At 49.2% G+C, this 26,477-nt stretch overlaps 1 protein-coding gene across 1 annotated transcript in view; it reads right to left on the bottom strand.

Annotated features, from left to right (window-relative positions):
- Window positions 1-23,585: 23,585 nt before the first annotated feature.
- Window positions 23,586-26,477, bottom strand: part of LOC108165464 (optomotor-blind protein) — a 64,578-nt gene continuing 61,686 nt past the window's right edge. Inside the window, exons 6-7 of the mRNA XM_033386876.1 lie at window positions 25,672-25,922; window positions 23,586-25,557 (exon numbers count right to left, since the gene is read on the bottom strand). Coding sequence (XP_033242767.1) covers window positions 24,494-25,557; window positions 25,672-25,922 — 1,315 coding nt within the window. The 3' untranslated portion in view covers window positions 23,586-24,493. The remainder of the gene's footprint in view (window positions 25,558-25,671; window positions 25,923-26,477) is intronic.

Raw genomic sequence — 26,477 nt, forward strand, 5'->3', positions numbered from 1 at the left:
GAGGGGGCGGTGGTAGGACCATGTGTGTGTTCAGTTCATAGCCAAAAGTTATGGATTCAACTTTTGGCCAATTTAATTTTCTCGCCTGAAACGGCTACACAGCAGCGCCAGAGTCAGCGGCAACATCCCCTCTGGTCAGCCCCCAACCCCCAATCGCCGAACACCCACCTCATGCCCACACAGACACACACACACACAGATTGTACGCCTACACCTATACCTACACCTACTCACATCTACCCAAACACACACGCGTAATGCGTGTGGATTGTGTCGACGTGGTCGACTGTGATGATGGCCAGGCTGATGAGGCCGCCGTTGGGCCTGAGGAGGTGGAACACCATACTGAACCGAGAACAGAGAGCCGAAACCCGAAAAGACCGAGCCAGACCAGGCCAGACCAGACCAATCCAACCCAAAACGAAGCAAACTCAACCGAACCGAACTGAAACCCAGGCAGGCCTGACGCTGATGCTGAGGCCCGCATTTACAGATGATTTAGCTCATGTTTGAGGCCAGGACTCTTTGCTCTGGACCTGAGGCAAGTGTGCATACGTGTATGTGTGTGTGGACACATTGTGCCCCATTAGTTTCTGCCACAACAACAACAGCAGCAACAGCAACAGCAACAAGAGAAGGAGCAGCTGGAGCAGCCAGAGCAAGCAATCGCAAAATTTGCATCGAGCTTCCTTCTGTGTACGAAATTTTGGGGAATGTTGTCGTTGCTCCATGTCGCAGCTCCTGTTTCTGCCCCTGCTCCTACTGCTGCTGCCACTCTCTATACCCTCGCTTCGGGTATGGTGAACAGAGTTGCCGGACACAAAAGAAGTGTTTTTACCTCAAACAATTATGTTTTTTCGTTACCAGCATCATCAGCTGGCTATGGTTCTGCTCTGTTCTGTTTTGTATATATATATATAATATATAAATAAAATATAAATATCTCCCCACCCAAGAAGTAGTCGCACTTGTGGCAGCCTCACATATGCATGTATCATACGAGCATATCAGCCTTAAAGTCCTCCAGGGTATCTCATGCTTCGGCATACTCTGCCCTGAAGAATGGTTGTTGTAATAAGCTATGTTTTATGCACGCACTCTCGAGTGGACAGCAGACGTGCCAGGCGCCCTGGCTCGTTCCACCCCCGCATGGCCGGCCGCTGGGAGTGCGAGTGGGGTGGGAGAGTGACCAGTTTTCCAGTCCATTTAATTTTGTAGCCAGCCCGCAGTTTTTCCTTTTGGATTTTTCCCTTCGCTACAACGTCTTCTTCATCTTCGTGCTGCCTGCTGCAATTTGCCTGGCTTTGATGATGGCTTAATAAAATTAGTTAATGCCTGGGACAGGGGCACATGAGCATGAGCATGGGCACGAGCATGGGAGGGGGCAGGAACAGGGCTGCCCCTGGACAGGGTACTCTGAGTGCAAATTGCACTCTTCTTCATCAATACCATGGAAAATTGTGTAAATCGATTTGCAGCAATCGAAAGTATTTATGCATTCCAATTCCAATTCCTATTCCATTTATTGCCCTAGAGAAAAATGTCTGTGTAGGCCAAAGATTTCCTCAATTTGTTATGAAACTGCTTTCGGAATTGGAATCGGAACTCCTTTCCAATGAGATGGAGATGGAACAGGTGGCTGGGAAACGGCCATTGATTTAAAATTCCCTTTAAATACGATTATGGAATAAACTGGTAAGAAATGGCATTTGATTTGCCACTGGAATCCCACCCATATGGATGTATACTGATGAGTGATAAAGGAATGTCCATTGGTGTTGCGTAGAGTGACATCGCTTATTCAATTTATAAATTGGAAAATGGGAAATGAAATTAAAGGAAATTCCGGAACGGCACTTTTTCCACGAGTAATAAAATATATATATTACATCTCGGGGCTTGTTGAATACCATTGGAGATAAATTACTTTTTCAGAATTTATTACGAGCCTGAAACCATATTAAACAATCCGCAGATTGTCGATGATTATTGTTGGAAAATTCTCAATTTTCACAATGATTACCCTCCATGCATACCAGCACACATTCTGGTCTGGCAATGCCCTCTCTTGGCTGCTGTTGGTGTCTGGCAATGCCCGTACTGGACTATCGATAAATGGCCAATGGACCCCTGATTCGAGTATTGTCTAAGATAGGCCACACTCCTACTCCACTGTAGCCCACATGTTCTTCTTGGCAATTTTCTTGGCCAAGAATTTTGTCCTCGTCCTGCTCCTTGCCCCGTCTGCTGGCTGAGGTGACGGCAAAGTTGCGAAAAAAGGCATCCCTGAGTACAGCTACTTTCAAGTTGAACTTTCCTCAACACACACATACATACACACATGCCTAACCAAGCATGCCCCAAGTGTGTGCGCTCGAGTGGGGCAACTTCATCTGGGGCTGCCTGCAACTTGGGGCAAACTTAACTTGGAGAGAGAGAGGGGGAGGGAGGCAGTGAGAAGGGCGAGCTTTGAAAGAATGCCGACAACACTGTCCCAATCAGTGGCGTCCGTCGGTGGGGGTATTTAAAGGTTTATCCCTCGGAAAGGTGGCCCTGTACCAGACTCTCCCTCCGACTACGCTCCTGGCTTTCTCTGGGGGTGTGGTGTGTGTGTGTGTGTGTGTGTGTGCACTGTGGACTGTGTGTTGCCTGTTGTTTGGTTTTGTTTAGCTTAATTTGTGCACTTGCTTTGATGTGTCGACTCCTCGTTGCCTCACCCACCGACCCCCCCCCCCCCACTACCCGCCCGACGCCTTTCCAGCACTGCGGAGCTCGTGGAAGCGGAGGACGTTGGGTGCTGGGTGGAGAGTGTTGCAAGGCCAGCCGCTTGCCATTTTATATATCATTTTCTTGAGGATGCTTCTTGCCCTTTGCGATTATCTGACGAGTGCCACTTTCGGCCTCCGCTCCAGTTAGTTCTACTGCTTCAGCTGCTCCTTCACATTCACATTCGCATTCCCATTTTGATTGGGATAGGGGATTGGGGATTGGGGATTCCCTCATTCCGTGCCGGGGTCCACAGGTGTGAAGCAAATACACATAGGTAGGGGAGGGGCTCATGGGGGACTGAGTGAAGTGCTCGTTTTGTGTGTGTGACATGTCACTTGGGCGATAGCTTTTCAGGATGTCCTTAAGACAAGCTGTGACTTCCTTTTCCACCTCGCTCCCACTTCCTTTGTATTTATCAACGTTTCCCACTTCCTCAGAATTTCCAGCACCTTCCATCTGATTCTGTGAGCAGCTCAATCAAGTGGCGCCTGTCCTATTCCTGGGCCAAGTGCTCCCCCAATTTTCGTTCCTCCAAGAGGAGGCTCAGGCGAGCTGAATCCACAATTTATGATCGTTGTTAGGGTCGGCCTTTGGGGGAAGGGCGGTTGAATTATGAAATGTCTTCCAAGCCCATTTCCTAGATGGAGAGCTCTTCTTGGAAGCGCCTCGCACTGGCACACACACCCCGAAAACGAGACGAGGGCAATTATCCGGGTTCTCCGTTCTCTCGGTTCTCGGCTCTCTCTGCCATTGTTCTCCGACTCTCAATTGCACTTGTCACGATCGCAGTGCGCGTGTCAGCGACCCTCGTCTAGCGTCTAGGTGTGTGTCTGTCTGTCCGTTTAGCTGGTGTGAAAGCAGCGGCGACAAAGCCCCGGACCGATAAGATCGCTCCCAATCCCAATCCCAGTGCCAGTGCCCAGTGCACAGTGCTATTACCAATAACCGACGACATTCTAAAAGGAGTGGGTTGAGGTTGTGGTTCCATTCATAAAAATTGTCAGCTGCTTTGTATGCAAGCTCCGTCCGCGAATGGGTTTGGGGTTTTGGTGGCTTGGTGTTTGGCGTTTGGGGCTCTACTTTCTGCCTGCACTTTGACAGAGTCAATTTCGTGCTGTAATTTTCTCTGACTGGCCAACTGGCTTGACCGTCCGCTCCTTACTGGGATTGGATTCTCTTTTATGAAGTGTCACATGAAATTTTGTAATTTTCTTATCCAAAAGCCAAGGGGACAGACAGCACCAAGAACAGCACAGGATGGCAGCAAGAAGCCTGCGACGGGCGTTTAAAGTGTCAGGCGACACTCGATTGGAAATTTGTCAACGTTTGGCAGCTTGACGGTGCTCCTGCTCCTGCTGGTAGCCGTGCCCGTGCCTGCTCCGATGTAATTTCGGCCATTATGGAAATTGCCAGAATTGCTTCCCCTCCCTGCACTCCGCAGGGAGTGCTCCTCTTGCAGCGCAGGGCAGCACTGGCTAGAACAAATTATGCCACCACACACTTGCGGGGGCAACTTATGGCGCATAAATTGTCGAGAATATCCCACCGCCAAAAACATAATTAATTTCAATTGAGTACAAAACTACACCAAACTACTTGTACAGCACAGAGGAAGAGAGAAGGAGATGCACAGTTCCCAAAACTTTAACTAGGCTCGGTGTGGGTAATGTTATTTAGACAATATGTGCAATAAAACTTTCCTCCCTCTTGCCTTCTGCCTCCTGCCTGCTGCCTGCTGACACACGCCCCGCCCTACGCATGTGGAGAACAGAACTCTAAACAGCTGCCTCCCCCGAATATGCAAAGCTGGTCAAAAGTTTACGGCTCTGCGGTGGATGCAGGGGGAAGATAAAGGATGAAAGAAGGAGGAGCCATGGAAGGGGGATGAGGGGGACAACAACTGACCCGCCAACATTGTGTAAAGCGAAGATTTATGAGAGTTTGCCCCAAAAACTTGCCACACACACACACACACACACACACGGACAAATGCAAAGCATGTGTGCGAGCGTGTCTGATGCTGTTACAGTGTCTGCCTTTTGCGTCTGACTGTACTTCCGCTGACTGTACTGTGTGCTATTTGCATAGAAAGTGTTGCCACAAATTTCGGGGAGGAAGTGGAGGCTGCGTGCTGTGTCCAACCTTTTCTTAATTTGCTGTGAAACTATTGTCAACAAAGCGTGGCAAAGCGTGGTCGGTAAGGGTCCAGGACCGGGTCCTGTTCTATGCTGCTTCTCCACTGTTGGGGCTGCGGCAAGTTAAATAGCCTGAAATTGTTCAGCATCCGGCTGTGGCGGCAGCCGCCTCTGGCCGTTTGTCAGCGAGCTCCCAGTTTTCCCAGCTCTCATTTTGAGCGGTACAGAAAGCGGAAGAGCCGAAGAGTGAAAGAGGGAACGGTTCTAGAAGTGGATGTGGGAGGAACAGGAGCAGCTGGTCCTTATCAGTGAGGACCAAGAGGAAATGAAAGAAATGCGCACAAAATCCAGCGAGTAGCGAGCAGAGAGCGGAGGAGCCACAAGCCACAAACTTTCCGTAGCCCAGAGTACCAGCCTGCCCATACCCAACCTCATAGTGTGGTAATCCGTTAAGTGTGTACATAAGGAGGGGAATGCTAATATGTTGATTAAAGAACATTTTTCCATGAAATCATTTTTCCAAACCTCAAGCTGTAGTCAAAGCGGGAATTCTTTCTGTTTCTGTCGAATGGAATGCTGAGTGCTAGAAAAGAATACATTCGTGTGCTCTAACCTCAATTTTATTTGACAAGTGCAAGTCTCACTAGGAGAGAGGAACGCGTTAAACTCAATCTTTAAATAAAGTAATAATGTTCCTCGCTCAAGTGTGTTCACCTCCACCACCAAATATGTGGCTTCTGTTGGCCCGATGTTTGTTTTGCCGGTTCCTGTGGCCGCCATTTTGTTGCTTACATAACCCCACATGGGGCTTGGGCTGAGCGCCAGAGGTAGAGGTGGTCAGAGGTTGGAGCGTCTTGTCGTGCCTGGCAAAAGGGCAAAACTTCAACACTTAATCTTTTCATTTAATGTTAATTTGTTTGTTTTTATCGACATATTTCCCTCGACTTCCTGCACCGCACTACCTCTGGGCACCAAGGGGCTCGAATAGGTGGGTGGGGGTTAAGCGCCTCGCGCCTGTTACGACAACAAACTCATTTTACGTTATGACAAATTGCTGCCAATCAACATAATTCTGTGGCCAGAGACCCCAGAGTACCCCTCCCTCCAGAAGAAAAGTGGAAAAGAGCGAAAAGTTTTGCACACTGCCACGCCCCCTTCCCCGAAAAAAGAAGGCCCCTGATTAAAAGTTGAACGGAGGAAACGGGGCAACAGGGTAAACGGAGTGACAGGGGGAGCAGCGGAGTCTCTGAGGCCCAAGAGTAGCGTTATGCCTGGCTGGCGCTGCTCACTTTAACGCTCATTGCTATTGCCACGCCCACTCATCAGTGTCACTAAATAAGCGCGAGAGCCTCCCATCTCCGTCGCCGTCGCCGTCGCCGTGCCGATGTTCCGTATCCGTATCCGTCCTCCTTCTGTGCTTCTGGGTCTCGTCTCCTTCCACTGCAACACTACTACACTGCTCCACTGCCGTAGCTGTCGCGTTGTTAGGCTATGACCTCGAAAACAGTTGACAGTTTGAGTTGTTTTCGAAACGGGGCAGATTGGAGCGTGGAGCGTGGAGCGTGGAGCGTGGAGCGTGGGTGTCCCTCCAAGATTCGATACAGAATGGTATAGGAGTATGGAATGAGATTCCATTGAGGTACCCAACTTGAAACTTGCTGCAATTCGGCAGAGGTTCGTCTAGGGGTAGTGTCTTTTTTTTGGGGTGAGTCTTTACGATTGAAACTTTGGGGGTAGAGCATTTTTTGGGGTCGAGTCTTCGGAGGCAGAGTCCCAGAGGGTATATCAGAAGTTTTGCCTTTATTTCTGTGATAATTGCGGCGCATGAATTACAATTAATTCGCAACAGTTCGTGCCAGAGACTCCTTCGACTGGCTTTGACTCCTTTGACTCCCTTCATTCTCTCCCTGGCATTCCCTGACTCTACTTCCCATTGAGAATGCCCGCGACGACAGCGACGATGACTCCGCTCCGCGTGTCGTTAGCAGCGCCTGTTTATTATTCCGTTAATTTTGTCTACTCCTACGACCAAACCAATCCCATGTCCCATAGCCCATCCAAACTCTTTCAGTGGAGGCTATGCTTCGACTCCCTCATCTTTTGTTTGCTCGAGACATGCAAAGCGGCGGTGACATCGCCGAAAAAGCAAAGCCACCGACGAAACCTAACCAGAGCCAGAACCAGAACCACAGCCCAGAACCAGCAGCAAACACGCAGCACTTTGGAGGCGCCTCCGCACCATCGAGCCACCGAACGGTTGCCTAACCCCCAGGGCCAACTCTTTGGAGCCTTGCCGGGCCGCGGGTGTCAACACCCGGCTCTGACTATGGCAACCATAAACGGCGAAGCTTATGCTGATTAATATTGATGTGGCTCCTCCATTGAGTGCTGAGTGCTGAGAGCACTCTTCTAGAGGTGCCTTCGACACTAAAACTGGCACCGCCCGATCTTTGAAGGTGACCCCACCACTAAGGGGGTTGGCGGCGTTAGGAAAGGTACAAATCATCATCTCCATCTCTCTATTATCCCTATTTTAGATCACCATCATAGAGGTTATTTTTCTACGGCTATCATTGAGATCTTCATCTGCATAAACCTAAGGCAGTCCACGATGTCCTTGCCGCAATGCTTCTCCTTTCTCAACCAATTAGCTTCTCATGGAACTGAACCACCCGATGCCGTGGGATCTCAGCGGATTCAGTTCTGGATGGGCTCATGCTCGCCCCACAGTGCGGGGGATGCACAGACAGACAGACTCTGAAATTTTTATTGCTGTTGTCATCGTTTTGCATAGGGTCTGGGTCTGGGCCTGGGTCTGGGAAGAGGTCTGAGAGGCCGTTCGGCTCGGTTTGATCGCGCCAGACGCCAACCCGCTGTGATTTTATGAGCCGCAATTGCACAAAACATTTCTATTGAGTCAGCGTAAAAAAATCAACAGCAACAGCAACAGCGGCAGAAGCAGCGGCAAAAGGAAGCCTCAACTCGAGGGCTAGCAACCCTCTGGACTGGCAGGGCTTATGATTACTGTGATTATGCCGCCACCAAAGCCAAAGTGCGTACTGAGGAAGAAGGGGGTAGGAAGGGTAGGGTATGCGGATTTGCCTGTATCGTTTACGCTTAACAATAATAACAACTGATTTTCGGATGTATTATTACATTTCCCGCGGTGACTGCCGCTGCACCCAAATTATCACAGCTTCCCCACACTCGCCGCACCCCACACCCCACATCCCGCACTCTACAAGCTTCCAGCGCAGTTGGAGATGGCTCTTGCCCTGGCCCTGGCCAAGACCCCGATGGGGATGATGGGCTGCTGCTGCTGCTGCTGCTGTTGCGGTTGAGACGCAGAAACCGCAGGGCTTTATTTCATTCACTTTTTCCCGCCTGTCGGACAGACGCTTCCTCAGACGCTTAACCGGAAGGTGGCATGTCGTTCCCGGGACTCGGGACGTCGGGATGGGGGTGGGACTAGATGGATGCTGATGTTGAGCCAACGACTTGGGTATAATGAAGTTAAGGACGCCAGGACAAAGGCGAACTGATTGTGGAGCGGCGATGAGGCGGCTCGTTTACAGCAATTACCTTCGCATTTTGTCACCCAGAAGATGGACTAAAGACGGGGGAAGTAGGGGGAGTGGAGCACCTGCTGTGCCCAATGTGACGGGACAAATGTGCGCTTTTGACTGTGCCACAAAGGATGTAATATGTGAAGCAGAGGACTTCCATGATATAACATCTTATCCTCAGTCCAGAAAAGTTGCTTCCCGAAGTTCCCCTCGAATACTAGATGCATTCATATGTAGTCCTGAAGAGGACTGTGCAGACCTGTGGAATGTATCAGAGCTTATCGCTTATCAATGCTGTGTTCTGACCAGGGACCGAAAGGAATGGATTATTTTCTATTTTTGCAACCGAAAAATAATCCACTTGGAATAGCCGCACCGCTGAAATAAATATACCTACCAATACAGCACTCTATGGGTATTCTTCGGAGATAAGTATTTTTAATCGAAACAAAACACAAAATACAAATTAAAAAAAATAATAATTACTTGATGATTCTTTCATTTTCGCTTAAAAACAAAACATATCCTTACCAATTGAGCCAAGCCGTGATTTAAAAAAGATAACCCATAATGACTACGGTCCTGCCTTTTTAGACCATCATAATAAGCATAGAATTCTGTTTGACCTACTGGTTAGCTGTTCTTGCAGTTGACTTTAATTCAATTTGAAGTAAAGCTGGCCGTTTCTTTGCAAAGAAACTTTTGCCGCCTATGCCTATATATGGAGCACTTGGACCTGTCGTATTTTTCTGAAAAGCGAACCTGCTCAAAGCAACGTCGGGGTCCACCTTTTGCTTTGGCCCTGGAAGAGCTATTCGTACATGGACACGATAAATATAAATTATGCAAGGTGCAGCAGCAGTACCATTAGTGGATGGCACAAGGCACAAGGGCGGTCCACACTGCTGTCGGTTCTTTGTCGGTCCATCTATCTGCCGCTCTCCTGATCCTACCCCACTCCACAAACATTTGCATGCCCCACCACTGCAATATACTGGTGGGGGATGCTCTGCCATGTCCGTTAGTTAAGGGGCACGTAAACCATTTGTTGTTAGCATGTCCATCCCTGGTTGCTGGCCCAAAGTAACCAGAAGTTGCACACCCCCCGGGTGCCTCTTGCCCCCATCCTCACCTTTCACATCTCGCTATGTGCCCCTCGCCCTTCCGTGCCGCAGTATCTGTCGAATGTTGTGTGTGTGCATTGGACACAACTCAATTGGTTGAAGTTGAATTGTTGTAAACTCTGCGTATGCTTCATCATCTACTACTCGTACTATATGCCTCTGTGTCCCTCCCGATTTCTGCCCCTCTGTGGCTGGCACTGCGTCTGCTCCTGTGCCTGGCTTTTGTGCCTCCTCCTGTCGACTCCCTTGTGCCTGCTTCTGTGGCTGCCCCTGCGTCTTCTGCATCTGTGGCTCGCCCTGTGTCTCCTTCTGTGTGTCTTCCCCAACTTGTGTGTGTTAATGATGAGCGACCACGGCAAGAATTAACTTTCCTTTTGCCAAATTGCACTCTGTTTTGGCCTGGCCTGGCCAGCTCAACTCTGGCCTGCTTCCTGATCCATTCCTTTCTATGCTCCTACTACTGCAACTGACGCACATTCCAGAGACCTTACCACTACACATGATGATGGGGGATGGGGATGTGTCGAGAGACTTTGCCACTTGATGCTGGGGATGCTTTGGATGGGGATCGAAATTGGAATTAAGTAGGAGGAGTAGGAGCATCCATCTCTCTGTTTGTGTGTGCATTTGTAGGAGTGGCCAGGTCCCGGACACATTTCCGTTGCAATTGCCCCTTGCCCGTTGCCCGTTGCCTGTTCCTGTTGTTGCCCCATCGAGGACGAGACATTCGAGGATGGCCTGCAATTTGAGCGCTGGCATGGCATATTAATGGGGTCGCCAACTGACCAACTGGATACCGGAAGAGCGCGGCACAGCGGCAGGGGCACAAGCAGAGACCCAGGGGTGACTGGTGGGGGTGCCGCATCATTCGCATGCGTGTGGCACATCAAGCGAGCCCCAAAACGGAACAGCAGCTACCCAGAACAGGACTCGGACTCGAACTCGACTCAAGTTGATCCACGAAGTAGCCGTAGCCGTAGCCGTCGCCATCGCCGTTTGCCGCCATTTAGTTCATTAGAGCAAAAGTGTTCTCCTGCTGCACGTACCCTGGCGAGGTAGTGGGTGGGGGGGCCATGCCTCATGTGAGGGGGCATGGAGATGAAAGAGTGCTCTGTTCAACTACGCATTTACGTGATTAATCAGCTGGCCACGTGTGCATCGCATCCCGTTCGGCTTTGGATGGAATATGGGATGTAGCTGGACGGTAGGATTGGGGATGGAAGATGGAGAATGGAGAAGCATATGCGCCCAAGTCATGCAAAGCCAAGAGAAACACACAACCTCCTAATTGACCAAGTAGACAGAGAGAGAAGGGGATGATAAGAAGAGCAGAGCACTCCAAGGCAGACATCCAAAGAGCGGATGAATCTTTAACCATGCTGGCCAGGCCTGAGCCTGTCTCCTGAGCCCCCAAAGCCCCCTACTTAACGTACTACTTACCCCTCTCTCTCCCGGATCAAGGATAATGCATAGCCTTCACGTTGTATACAAGTTTCTGCCCCCAGCGCTCAAGTCTGTAAGACTTGATCAGCAAATAAGCATACTTTGCTCACCAGTTACATCCTTAAACAATCAACTTACGCTTCATACTTGATCTGGATAGGAAATCGTAGGGCTGCAAATCGGAAGGATTGAAGGTGGAAGTGGATGTGGTAGTTGTTCCATCATCGCTTGTCACCTGATTGATTTATCAACCGTTTCGGTTGCATGGTCCGAAACAAAAGTCCAGCCAGTTCTTTGGCCACTCCATCGACTCTGGACTCAGCTAACTCTACTAAGCCACAATTGACAGCAAAAGGCCTTCAGCAGGAGGCGGAGGAGGAATGCCAACTGCTGTTTGCATAGGGGCACCCCTAGGGGTGTTAACGCCAGAGGTGGGGATCGGCACTGGGGCATTGTTCTGGGGATAAGTTCCTCTGGTGACTTATCAAACTGACACCAAACAACTGCAGGAAATTCCAATTTTAATTCCGAATCCGAATTCGAATACGCATCCGAAACCAATATCGATTCTTAAGGCTCGGCTCCCATTCGGCGGTGCGGTGCGGTGCCTTCCTTTGCCTTCCATTCAATTTCAATGCTTTACTTTGTTTTTGGGAAGCTTGGGACTTGGGGATCGTTCGACATGGCCTTGTTATTTGCTGATTAAAACGCCCAAACACCGAAGGACTCTGACAGTTGAATACGCACACACTTGAATTCGCATTGTCAGTGGAAGCAGACCTTTCGTGCTAAAAATTATAGCCAGGCCAACTGACATAACCGCAGAAGCAGCAGCAGCACCACCACCACCATCATCACCAGAGGCGGCACCACCAGCAGCAGTCGGTGGCTGTGCCTGTGCCTCGGACAGTGGCAGCGTGTGAAAGAGCCGTCAGGTGCGGCCACGGTCAAGATTGGTAGCCGCACTCACTGGCATCGCCTCTGTCTCTCTGGCCATGCCTTTGACCTCTGACACGGTTAGAGAGACTACCACTGGCACTGGCACTGGCACTGAGTCAGCCAAGCATTTAACCAAACCAATTTTCCCATTAGGGCCAACACTTTGCCCAGCTATCGATCGACCCAAAGCGTTGGCGAATACCGCAAATGTCTCGTCTACGTTCGATCGTCGATCGTGCGCAACATTTGCGTCTGCCACACTGCCACTGCCACTGCCCCATGCACCCTGTTCTCTCAGCTAATTGATCGGTTCCAAATGGCCGATCGCACGTAACGGCAGCCACATATGTGCTTTGGGCAGGCAGCTCTGATGTGCTGTGCTCTGTGATGTGCGCGCGAAATATATAGACGAAGACAACATTCGGCTATGCGATCGTATCACGCGATAAGCCTTAAAGGGCATTAAAGGCACACCGGACCCCTATACCTATACGTCCTATGCTATTGCCTCTACTCCTGCCCCTGCCTCTTCGTTCCCGAATGCATTGAGGCGTCACCGACATGGGCCCAAAACTGTTGAGGAACTTGTACCCAGGGCTCGCATCAGCGCTAGCTGGCCTTCATTGGGATGGATCTCTTGGTTGATGGTTGGTTAGGTCATGCTATCGTTTGAGGAGGCTGGGGGATAGATTAGCTTTGATCAATCAGCGATCAGGGATCAGGGATCCCTTGCGATTGAGTGAACTTTGAGTGGATTTTCGGCGAGGGATCTTAAGTGGTGGACAAACGTTTACCAAGGCAATCTTTTCTTTTATTTTGCTCTAAAATCAAGGTCCGATGAAGATTAACATCTATATTAGGCCCCAAGGTTAGATTAGCTTTGATCAATGAGAAATCCTTTGCGATGGACAATTCGGTGCTTGTGCTTACGGAAACTTTCTTTGATGACTTCAAATGAAGGAATTTGCTATGTTAGAAATGGAATCAAATAAAAGTTTAATAAGATTGGAAGAAGGAGGGATCTCCTGTCCTTGTTTCGCTTTCCCCAGCTCCTTGGGATCAAATCTTTGATAAGCGTTGAGAAAGAACTGAAAACTGAAAAAAAAGAGTTCCATCTGCCTCCCATTCAGTGCCAGTGCCCATGTAGTTTCAGTTTTTCACTTCATTAGAAAATTGCTTTGCGAATATTGAAAACGCATTATCCTGATGACTTAATCCCCACGACTGCGGCCAACCCTTAGCGATTCACCGTCACCCCCCGTCCGGCAATCTTCGGTGGCCAGCTGGCTTATGCCTTTTGGCTTTTGGCAAATCGTTGTAATTTACGAAATTGACACTCAAAAGACTCGCAACTTCCATGGAAAAAGTCTAGGCAGGGCGCAGCCCCAGCAATTAAACGACGTCTGCGGGCCCATATGGAACTACGTTCTGGATAAGGGGCAGCTCTGGCAGTTAAGGGGGAAGGGCAGTGGATGTTCATGGCCTGGACAATTTGTCACATGGAAACATAAACATAAAAAGTGCCAATTGCAGTCCAGTCGCTGGTCAAGGTCCCTGTTCTGGTCGGTTCTGGTTCTGGTTCTGGTTCTGGTTCTGTTTCTGGTGTGTGCCTGGTGCGGGTGCGGGGTCAGGGTCAGCTGTCCAGGCGTAAATTAAATCAACTCTAATGTCTTTAATTTGTTTGGGTTGGCTTTTATCCCCTGTCCACCATCGATCAGGGCATTCAAGTGTGCAGTGATGCGTCCGTCAAGTCAGTTCCAAGTTCCAGGAGTTCTCTCCCCGTCGAAGCTCGATTCGGAATCGGAATCGGCATCAGGAGTGGGAGTCGGGAGTCGGGAGACGGGAGACGGTGGCATGTCGTCGCTGAAGCTGGCCATAAATTTCGTATTAAATTGAGTGTTAAATGCTGGACGCAGCAGCAGCAAAAGCAGAAACAGCAGCAGCAGCGGTGGCAGCTCCCCTCTACCCACCACCATTTCTATACGCCCACCCCCCCGCTGGTGACGCTGCTGCCACTTCTGCCCCTGCCCCTTTCCGTTTCTCCTTCTTGCTCTCGGGGCCCCATGTGCAGCCGTGCGCATAGTTTCTCCTTCTTCGTTGTGGTTGTCGCTTCTGCTTCTTCATCTTCATCATCATCATCGTCTGCATCTTGGCCATTCCCCTCCTTCGCCTTCGCCTTCGCCACTGCCACTGCCACTGTTGGCCACAATCCATCCGTCAGTTGTAGCCAATTTATTATGCCCAAATCTTTGCTCTGACGATATTATTGCTGTTGCTGTTGTTATCAATTTCTTTATTGCTTGTTCGTTTCGTTGCGTTTTTTGATGGTGTCGAACAATTGACCTTTAACCCCGACACAGCATCGTTTTATAATCGGTCTATTGTTTCGCAAGCAATAATTAAATAAATAAATATTAATTTCTTGAAATCAACCTGAGACCAAAACCGATACAGAGCTCGAGTTAAACCAATAAAGACATATTTCAAAATAAAGCGAACCCTAGCAAACTGATTGAATATTCAAACCAAATCACTTCCAAACGAATCAATTCAGAACTGCTGCACTTTGCAGCTATTCAGAAATCACTCAACAACCACGACCATTACTCCAAATGCAGCGCGCACTCTGGCCAGGAATCTCCCGAGTGGAACCAGACACACCAGACAACATCCCATTACCTCTCCCTCCTTTATCATTGGGTAGCTCTGATAGAGATGTTTCGAGTCTCGTGCATACCTCAATCTATGCCTCAATTTGAATCCCAACTAGCCAAGTATCCCACTATCCAGCAACCATCGAGGCCTTCATCGAGGGGCTGGGGCTGCAGCTTCAGATGGCAGCGCCAATTGCCGATTGCCGACGACACCCAATAAACAGCAAACCAATTACAATCACACATTTGTGTGTGCCCCGGGTACTCGTAGCTTTATACTTGGCAAAAGGAGGAACAATCAGCTGACGGAATGCCAGGACAGGACAGGACAGGACAGGAGAGGACAGACCCAACTAAACTAAGGACGTGGCCGTGGCTGTGGCCGTGGCCGTGGGCCGGGGCGTAATTTCCCACAAAAGTATTTGAATGTCGTGTAAAGTGTTAAATTGTTTTACATTTTTGTTCGTTGTGGCTGATGTGGATGCTGCTGGCTACTGTTCAGTGTCTGTTTCGGAGCTGGAGCTGGACCTGAAGCTGAATCTGAGGTTGGAGTTGGAGTTGGGAGTCGGGTCATACAGTCACATAAATCGCGACAACGATGCGATAATTTGCATAAAATATGCGCAAACACACTCAGACAGAGAGTGGCAGAGAGGTGAGAGAAGGTGGACTCCGACTCCGATTCCGATTCCGACTCCGGTTTGGAATTGGAAACAAACTGAAACCTAAGCCGAGACTCTTCTTCGCGCAGGTAGTACTCGTACCAGGGATCCCTATGCCAGCAGCAGCCGCCTCTTGAACTTTGCCGCATTCGGGTGTCGATTGGAATTTTAAACGGAGCATTGACAATAAAGCTCTCCCTGCTCTCCCTGCCCTCCTGCAACTTCCAGCCAGTCCCCAGCCACACCCACCACAAGCCCCACTCCCCACCGCACCGCGCCTATTGTTCAGATTCCGAATCGCATCGCCTTTGTCTGCTGCTGCTTTGTCAGTGGCCGTCCAGCTCGATAGCTGGTGCCGGTGCCAAATGATCAAGCACTCGACTCGATACTCGATTGCAGTGCCATTCGATTACTTTATTTGTCAAGACATCTGTGAAGATTTGATGACTTCTTTGTGGGGATACGCAATCGAACTCTTACAGTCGCAGAAAGGAAGATCCCCATAGGCATTATGATAAAGCCTTTCATTGATATATTTTGAGTCGGATTTGAGTCGCTATAAAGAGTATTTCTGGATTCGATTGAACTTAAAGTATAATTATATTAATAAGATTAATATTTTCATATTTTAGCTGTTTTTATATGACGGAACTCCCTTATAATAAGTTTCTCCTGAGGAAAGACGTATCGGTACGGTCGATTCATCCAACTTAAGGTCTCTCCCTCACACCCCACTGTCCCCACAGTCTTCACTACCCACTCCACTCCTCCCACAGCCCGCATTCTCCCCCCCACCCCCAATCGGCACGAAAATCGCAGCACACAAAAAGTCAAATCAATCAAAGTGACGACGACGGCACTGGCGAAATTGCTATGCAAGTGGAACACTGCCCGGCCCGGCCCAGGACACTCGTACTCTTGTGCCCATAGAGGGGGCTGGGGGATGGGGGGATGGGATTTGTTGCTGCCGCAAAATGTCAACCGGCTTTGCATATGGAAATTGGATAATGGCAGCGTCCGTCCGCCCGTCAGTCAGCCTGTCTGCCAGTCTGTCCGGCGGTGTCCACCGTTCACTCATTTCCATGGCTTGTCCATATGGATGGGCATGGTATGGAGCTGGGGCTGGGTCTGGTTCTGGGCACTGTTTTGGCACAGCAATTTACCACTAAATAGAGTTCCATGGAACTGCAAGCAGGCTCAGATATCATCAATGTCGAACATCATCATCCACGTCATCGCTTTCATCAGCATTTTGTCATCTTTTCGGCTGCCGAAAATGCGGGGAAAATGTTTTCGGTAGTAAGTAAATGGATCGATGGCTCCCAGTAGGGGGCAAACTCACTCGGAGCACGGGGTGCGGCTGGGCAACAATGCCACACCAGGCCGCGCCACATTATTTTCGGCTCTTTTGTGGCCAGCCACCAAATTGACCGATAACTGATTTTCAAATTTACGCCCCCGTTCTCCTTCCCGGGAACCCCCCACAGCCACCACCACACCTCCACACACACAGAGCAGACGCCAGACGGTATACCATTCCATTCCATTCCATTCCATTTCGCTCTATTCCGTTCCGTTCCGTAATGTTGCAGGGACCGCACCTACGCGTTACAGCTCAATGGATGGGATGTGTGTGTGTTGGGGGGAGTACGTATACTAGGGGTACAATATCTGTGGGCTTTCTGAGTTTTTGGTAGCTCGACTTCCGGCCAACTCGGGCGTAGAGCTCTGCAAACAAAAGCAATTTAATCGAGCATGACTTTTGGTTAAACTTGTAGAGCAACGCCTACGCAGGGGAACACTGGTGGGTGTGGGGGATGGGATCTGCTGAGGAGGGGGCCGGATATAGGGAATTTTAATTTGTCGCGTCGTTTAAACGCGACCACTGAAATATCGTTGGCAACCCTTTAACGCCGTCATCGAACGTCGAACGTCATCGCGGCCATTGAAGCGTTGCCTCATCCCCATCCCCATCCCTATCCCCGTCCCACTATGTTGCTGCTCGTTCTACCCCGCCAACATCCCCCGCGTGCCACGCCTACTGCTGCCGGTCGTTGGGTTTTTGGCAGCACTTGGTTTTTGTCGCTTTTTGTGATACCCAGTTACCGTAGAGAACAGAAGACAGGGTATACACGCACTGTAGAAGCATCTGGATCGACATCCCCCCGTCCATAAGAGCAGATACCCGAGAGTCTGTGGAAGGAAAGCCTCTTACAGAGGGGGCAATGGTAGTACAACAGCAGTAAACGGGTATTTGTGGGTAATACAGACAACAGATAGAGATCAGATTTACGCAGACGCTAAGATCGTTAATATCTAATCTAAGATCTGAATAACGGGTATCCCATAGTCCGAATGCGTACTATAGAGTGCTCATTGTATATTTTTTTTAAATCGTTTGGGTGGTTTTTATTAGGCCGCTTGTCTCCCGGCTTGCCCGCTCTCTTTCAGTGTCTGGGCACATTATTTATGGTCGCGTATTTGCATTTTGATGGTTGCACACACAGAAACACACACACAGATCCCCCCTTAACTCCTTCGTTGGCTGCCTGACTGTCAACCCTTTGAGGCAAGCAGCACAGAACATAGTACACAGTGCACAGGTGTGTGTGCGTGAGCTCTTTTTATGACCGCTGCAACCGAAAAATTGAAAACAAATTTCCACGTATTGATAGCAGCTATCCATTCCCATTCGCATTCCCCCCATCCGCAGCGATAGCCCCAGTCCCAGTCCCAGCCCCAGCCCCAGACCGAGGCTCGGTTGCGCTTGAGAGGATAATCGTAAAAAGGGGAAATTGCGCTTATAAAATGATCACAGCCAGGATACGGCAATGGCAATGGTACGGCAATGTTTGGCTGATGTTCCTCCCCGTTGCCGTGTTCGGCTTGATTAGGCCGTGCCCTTGCCCTTTCCATTGCCCCTACCCTGGCTGTTGGCGGTGACCGAGGTGATGACTGCGTCAGCTGGGGTGGGGTCCGGTTCCGGCTTAAGCTCTACATATCCTCCCGAACTTAGTTAATTTGCGCCGAGGAGATACAGCATCCGTTTGCGTTTTGGGAGCGATTTAGAATTGGAACAAATATGAAATCGTTCGATTTGAATGATTGAGAATATAGAGGAATGATAGTAAATGATGTGGAATGGAGATAAACAAAAATAATTCTTTACCAAAATAACTGGAAAACTAAAGCCAGTGCATAAAATAGATCTAAACTTACCGTAATACAATATCACTTTATAGAAATACTTATAGTATCGTTCTCATCTTTAAAATCGTGCATATGTTGGATGTGCAACAACTAATTTGTACGTGAAGAAAGTCCTAATATCTGTGGAACATACATTACTAGAAAACAATCTTTCACATTTCCTATATAAACTGCATTGATCTATTTCATATACATATACATCTATTGAAACTAATTTGTGTGCACTCTAGTATTTAAATAATTGTATATCGCACGTATCTCGCTTTGAAGCATCAAAGATGGCATTTTCAGAATCGAAAAGAGGGCTTAGTCTTTGAATGGACTCTGGGATGGGAGCTTTGATAACTAGAACATTCCATTCAAGCACTCATCATTCACGCGAATCATCACGAGAGAGTCGCCAACTGAATCATCAGAATCAGAATCATCGCATGAATCGCCATCGAAATCCTCATCATCATCATCATCATCAGCATTGTCGGGTTGTCAACAGTTTTGGGCTTTTGTTGTTCACAAATCAAAGCCTGGCAAAAGGGAATGACAGCAGGAATGACAACGGGGTGGGCGATGGGGTTACAGGGTACGGGGAATGCGTTGTTGACAAGTTGAGCATTTTAATTGCTGCCGTGCGGCCGCTTACGTACAACAACAACTCCGCCCATAGGATCGGATCGTATGGGATGGAAATGGGAGTTGGGATGGGGATGGGGATGACATTTATGGAGTGTGGGGGTGTGCAACCCTTTCGCGGTGCTGCACGCAAAGAGTCAACTTCCTGTGCGTATCCACAAAATGCGCTAACTAATCAAATATGCATAGCAAACTTGAACCAACCTCAGGAAAATCCGAAACCAGGCAAGACCGGGCCGGGCCGGGCCGGTCCGAGCCATGCCACCACCCTTTGGGCCAACTCACGCAATGTCTACGCACCGCAAAAGGGTTCGGAATCGAAAGTATGACAAGCATTTCGTCGATTTAACCCAATGTCCCCAGCCGTGTCCCTGTCCCTGGCCGTGTCCGTGTCCGTGGCCCTGTCCGTGTCTGTATCCGTGTTGGCCATTGAGTCGAGTTGCTGCTAAATTATTGCTGCTCGTTGTGGCTGTCGCTGTGACTGTGACTTCTCTAACCCGTAAAACTATTATTGTGATCATTATGGCTGTGACTCTGTCACTGGCACCGCCCTCATGGTATGGAGCATGGGTATGCTAGAACCCGCAAGAACTTTCAACACGCACTTTGACGCACACTCTCCTTCCATTTCATTCCGCCCCTCTGGGGTTGTCTGTCTCATAAATGTTTTGGCAATAAAACGCAAGTTATGATAATGCCAATTCATGGTTAGTGGCGGAGATATCTAAATATTTATATCAGCGAGTGTTTACATGTTCTGTTCTTGTCGTTTGGCCCAAATGATATGCTGGAAGCTCTCTTGATTGATGGCTCCTCCGGTGGTTAGTTGCTCGTTGATCTCACAACGAGCCCAAAGATTGAGTATACCCATCTCTGTGCTGGCACTCGTCGCTAATTGATGGTAGCTTTTTTTTTAGCCACTTTACACTCGCTGGACTATGGCCACCGTTACTCTGTGTGTTCTGCGACTTTGCACATCTTATCACACATTCAAAGTAATATAAGTTCACTCATTACTAGGTACTCTGAGAGCTCGTATCTTGTAGATGCGTAGTTCGTCTCGCTGATGAGATCTGCTCTCTATCACTTTACTCGTTACATAACATAAATTATTTACTTGTTTGATACGATTTTGTATCCCCCTGTGCTCCATCAAATCCTACTCTCCACACTCGTTATTTAGATGCTATCTTCGTGAATCTTTCTCGTTACTAATCATAGTTGAATGGTCTCCCTGAATAGCTCGTGGAATGAAGCCAATGACTGTGCCTGGTGGAGTAGGAGAGGGATCGTGGCCAGAGGAAGTTATTGTTGTCAACATCGACGTAACCCTTTTGTCGAGCAGTTGGCGATGGTGGTGGTGACATTGGCGACACTGGCGACATTGGTGACGGCAGCGTCGGCGGCAATTAATAATACGTAATTTATGCTCCGCATTCAATTCTATTTGACTTTTGGCCCAAAACACTCAAACTTATTGACAGGGTCGGGGTCGGGGTCGGAGTTGTAGTCGGGCGGTTATGGCTATGCGTGGGCCGCAGAAAGGGTTACGTTAACCAAAGGGTTTTACTGCCGCACTTAAGCTCTCTTTGCGCCTTTGCTAGTGAAGCGTTACAATTTACAACCGGCGACGACGGCAGTCGGGCGTAACCAACCAACCATTCGAGCAGCTCTCGTCCGATGCGGGCTAGCGGCGCATTCGATTGCGGATTGCGGGTTGCGGAGACGGGGACGGGGACGTGCTCCGGACATGGATGATGCCCATCTCCCCTGGAGGAGCTGGATCCTTATCCTCGGCTAATCCGCTATCTGCCGCCCGCGACAAGTGCAGGATTCAGCATTCGTGTCGAATTCTATTAGCTCGGCATAGAGTGCTTAACGCTTGGCTTAGTCGACTCGACGTCGCCTCCAGCGAGGGTTAGCCGACTCGAGCCGGGCGATAATCGTCGCTCGCCTAATCCAAAGCCTCGGCTACCCCTCTTTCCACTTGGTTCACAATTTGCAGGCAAAGTTTTTATTGAATTAAATGTTACACCTTCGATATCCGGAGAAGGTTTAAGTGTTGGTGTTGGGGTTGGGGTTGGGTTTGGATCGCAAAAGTTGGCAAAGTGCTTAAATCATCATGGTCCAATCTATTAGGCTGAGTGGGTAAGCAGAAGGATTCCCATTTAATCGAGTTACTAACGTAGCACAGATTGCGGGCATGCAACATCTTAGGAGTCATTCTCGAAACGTTTGAGGGAACTTGTAAATAATCTGTTTGGCCTATTTCTAGCATTCTCTGACTGACTCTCTTTTTGTTTGGCTGCAAACATTTCGTGTCCTAGCGGATCTCTCACGTACTTATCTTTGGCCGCGATTTGGATCCTCATTAGGGAGCAATAAAAGCGAAGCGCTGTTGTAAATCCAACCCTGTCTGTCCTGTGCTGTGTGCCAGGATGTGTGCTCCTCATGGCTCATGACAGAGGATGTTCGATGGGGGAGCCGTGTGAGCCGGAGGATGAAGAGCTAATTATGCCACGCACTGTTTGTCCGCCATTTCCATTTCAGTATTTATTTATTTATTTATTGACGCACTGCTCTTTTGGCTCCCTTTTGAGGGGCAGAGGAAATCCCGACAAACGACACGCGACAAACGACAGCCTAATGAACAATGAACGTAAGCGGCAGAAGGGGTGAGTGGGGGGGGGGGGGGGGGGAAACCACCAGAACAAAGAGCCAAAAGCCAAAAGCCGTCGAAACCAGGCAAATAATAAACAGGACAACTAATAAAACACGAAACAAACTGATTTTGGTTTCGGTTTCATGTTTCTTGTTGTACAATAAATATCGACGGGATTCTTTTTTTTAGTAATAATTTTTATTTAATTTCCTTTGTTTTGTTGTTGTTTAATTAATTTTTATATATAATTGCAGTGACATGAGGTGTTGTTGCTTCTTCATTTAATTTTATCCATATACATACATATATATTTAAATATATATCATATATATTCTTTTATACAAATACATATACATATACATTTGTTGTATATATTGAATTTGTTCTTGTTGTAGCTGTTGCTTTTGTTGTTGTTGTTGTTGTTGTTGTTGTTCTTTTCGGGCTGTTTGTATTTGTTTAAATTTAATTAACTATAATTAATATTGCTTTTGCGTATAATTCATTCAAAAAACAGCTAAACCAACAGAAAAAAAGTATCCATTTGATTTTTTTTGTTTGTCTGTTAATATCATAATGCAGGTGATAAAGATGATGATGATAGTGGTGTTTTGGTGGTGGTGGTGCTAGGGATGATGTTTCGCATTATCGGGATTATAAGGAAAACAAATTGCTACAGAAATTGTATTTTTTTTATTCTTTTTCTTATCTTTTTGTGTGTGTGTGTTTGTGTGTTGCGTGTGTGTGTGTGTGTTTGTGTGATGGGAAGGGGGAGTATGGGGGTATAGGGGGCGTGGCCTGTCTGTCAGCTTTGCGTCTTTGTCGCTCTCTCTTAAATTATGCGAGGAACATGCGTTGAATTCAACTCTTATCGTCTTCTCTTCTCTTCCCTTTCTCTGTCTCTTGCTCTTTCACTTACGCAAAACAAAAGAGGAATTTCCTTCAGTTTCTACTTTACTTCATTTCCCTTTCTCATTTACTACTAATTTAAAAAAAATTATATTTTTTTATTGTATACCTGTACTACATATGCATATATGATATAAACACACACATCAGACTCGCATCCGCGCCCCAAAATTAGCATCTCAGAATGGGGCCCAAAGCGAGTCTTTTCTAAATAGACAAACAAAAAAAAAAACTTAAATAAAAATACAAAAAAATATTATCTTGTTCTTTGGTTTTAGAACTTAAATGTAGGAAAAAAAAAATTGCCAAAAAAAAAACATTACATATACGTATGATTAAATTAGGAAAAGTTCTCATAGTTTTGTTGGGGGGTTTTATTTTTTTTGTTTAGTTTTAAGCATTTCCCCAAGGGCCTGCAACTGGGTTCGTGTCTCGGCTAGGTGCGTGTTTCTGCACGGGACATACAGGAGCGAATCGCCCCGGCCCCGGGCCACGGTGGCCCCAAAAATAAACATTAATTCGGGGGCTGTGGGTATCAGTGGGGCTGTATGTGTGAGTGGTGTGGTGTGTTGTGTGTGCTCGTGTGTTTACGGTATCTTGGTACTTAGCAGCTACATAAATTATTTTTAAACATATATATATATATATATTTATATATATCCATGTGTATATATATACTATATCTGTATAGGTTTTATCATTAATTTTCATTTAAGTTTACTAAAAAAAAATTGTTCATCCTAGAGCTAAGAAAAAAATTGCATTTATTTTTTTTATCTTTTTTATGTTTTTTCTTCATTTTTGCTGCTTTTTACTAAGATTACAATCGTACAATGTATGTATATATATATATATATATACTTTATGTGTACTATATGTATGTGTATATATATATATATATATATATAGAGGCGCCATCTTTGATGTTGCTATTTCCAATCGTACAATATCAATATACATATATGTGTATGGGTGTCTGTGAGTGTGTGTGTGGGTGTGGGGATGTGTATATGTAGGTATATATATGTCTGATATATATACCATTTATAAATTTGTCCGCTCGGATATGGAGCTTTTCTTCTGCTTGCATTTCCTATCCATTTATGTTCTGTTTACAAAGGTGTCTCGGGGTTCCATGCTAAGTCCCCACTGAACCAAGATCGGCCCTCCTCCCCCCCCTCCCTCCACCCTTTCTCTCTCTCTGCATATACCTCCGCTTCTTCTTCGCTCTGCATCGGGCCCCACCAGAGGTTCTACGGGCTACACGTTGCTTAGAAACGGGACAAAAAAAGTACTGTCTCTGTGCGGTCAAATCCAGAGCGAAGCCACATCCATCCACATCCAGGAGCGGATTAGAGGGCAGAAGTGAAAGAGGGCTACACCCTTGGAGGGGGGTAGGAGATTGGGATTGCGTTTTCCACTATATACTACAAATGCCTACATGCTAAAATTCTGCTCGGGGGAAGGTCGCGCCGATACTATATACAACAGTGGGGCGTGCAGGTGCAGGAGCAGCAGGGGGGTCGCTAGACGACCGCCACGGGCGAGGACCAGGACAAGGCCGGCAGCGGGAACGGTACCGGGAACGTGAGCGGACTGGGGGCACGGACCCAGCTGAGTTGGGGCGCAGGCTAAAGGCGTTGCAACAGACCCGTCTGCGGTCAGACATCGACGTCGAGGTCGATCACCGAGCTGCGGTCGTGCTCGTCCTCATCATCGTCCACATCGTCCTCCATCTCAAGCTCCAGCTCCAGGCCGTCCTCCTCGCAATCGGAGCGGCCGTCCAGTAATTGTCACTGATCCGTGGCGGCCGCCGCTGCCCCATGGTGCGGCTGCTGGTGCGGATGCGAGTGCGGATGCGAATGCGAGTGCGGATGCTGGTGGTGGGCCTGCGTGTGGTGGTGCAGCTGGGCCGTCTCCTCGGCCAGTTGCAAGGCCGCGGCCGCAGCAGCGGCACTGCCATTGTGCTGCACCTCCAGCCCGTTGACCATCTTCTCCATGCTCTTCAGCTCCGAGGGGGAGTGCTGCGGCTGCTGCTGGGCCTGGCGCTTCAGCAGCGAGGGCGGCGTGGTGGGCGACATTGATATGGGGCGCGTGGGCGGCGAGTGGGAGGAGGCCCGCGGCCTGGGGCTGGAGCTGAGGCTGCGGGGTCCGTTCTCCACTCCTCCGCCGGACCCGCCGGCGCCCAGCACACCGGGTGGGGGTCCGTCAGCGCCCCCGCCACCACTGCGGTTCGCATTGGAGCCCGGGGTTACGGCGTCGAAGGCGGAGCCCAGGCTGCCCGGCAGACTGTACGGCGAGAAGCGGTGGCTCTTGAGGCCCTGCAGCGGGGAGACCGGCGTGTGCCCGGCCGCCGCGTAGGCGTGGCCGAAGAGCGCCGGGTGCTGGGCGGCCAGCGCCAGCTGCGCGTTGAAGAGCAGGCCGGGATTGAGGCCGGCGGGGCTCATGGCGGCGGCCGCTGCCGGGTTGTGCAGCAGACCCAGGTGATGCGGCGGATAGAGGCCGTGCGGATAGAGGTAAGGCAACAGATGCGGCGACGGGTGGATCGGTGGGCCCACCGAGATGTTCGGCGAGGGGTAGCTGCCTCCGGGATTGAGGCCAGCCGCTGCAGCGGCCGCCGCTGCCGCCGTGGCACCCATCCCCTCCTTGGGGCTGCCCGTGGAGGTGGGTCGAAAGGCACCGCCGGTGCTGCCGCCGACGCTCTCCGAGCAGCTCGAGTCGCTGCCGTCGCGCTCCACGTCTGCGTCCGCCTGCAGGCGTCGCCGAAGGGCGTCCTCCGCGTTGGCATTGGCCGCAGCCGCCGCCGCATGCTCCCCGGCTCCGGCGCCCGCCAGGTGATTGAACCAAGCGGCCAGGGCTGATGGATGGAAACAGAAGGAGGAAGACAGAAGAGTGAAGAAGTCAGATTAGTCCGCAAGTGGATGGATCCTGGATGGAGGTGGATCCTAAATCTCGCTTCTGAAGTACTCACCCGAGTGCTGGTGCGCGTGCATCTGCTGCAGCGAATGGCTCAAAGGCAACAGCGGACTCTGCGGCGGCCCCACCACGTCCAGCAGCTTGTCGTCATCGTCCTGCTGGTCCAGGAGCGCCGCGTGCGGATGCATGTGTGGCGGCCGGCCGGCATGCCCCAGATGTAGCGGCGCCCGGGAGCTGCTCACGTGCGTCGGATTGAGCTTGTCCGAGTCGGACCCTCGATTGGACATCAGCGCCTGCCTGTAACAACAGTTGTACGAAGGACAAGGACACAAATTAGAACATCCCTGTGCATGTTTTTGATTTAGAGATATCCCTTCGAGAATCCCCTTTTCAAGGAACTATTACTCTTCCTATGAAAACCCCTTCACACATCACTCCATAAAGGACAGCCGACCGACCGAATCCTCTGGATTTTCTGGTTTATTTTCCAGCGGAATTTTCCGGGGATCAGAGGCCCAAGCTTTGATAATATTGTTGCTAACTGAAATATCTGCTAAATGATAAACCAACGCTGCCGGCAGCCAGCCATCCCCCCATTCTGTGGGCCCTGCCCCTGCCCCTGACCCTGCCCCAGTTCCCGCTGCTGGTCTGGAGGGCTGTCAGGACCGTCAGGACCGTAACCTTAATTGAATTGTAACAATGCGAGGCGGAAACGGGCCCCACACAGGCAGTCTACGGCCGTGTCTCTATGGCTATGTCTATGTCTATGGCTATGGCTATGGCTATGTCTGGGGCTGACAATGAAATTGAAAAATAATTCAAAACACGTTAGTGTAATTTAGTGTCTGCACTGGGCCTGTT

Source organism: Drosophila miranda, chromosome XR (assembly GCF_003369915.1).
Source record: "Drosophila miranda strain MSH22 chromosome XR, D.miranda_PacBio2.1, whole genome shotgun sequence".
NCBI classification, from domain to species: Eukaryota; Metazoa; Arthropoda; class Insecta; order Diptera; family Drosophilidae; genus Drosophila; species Drosophila miranda.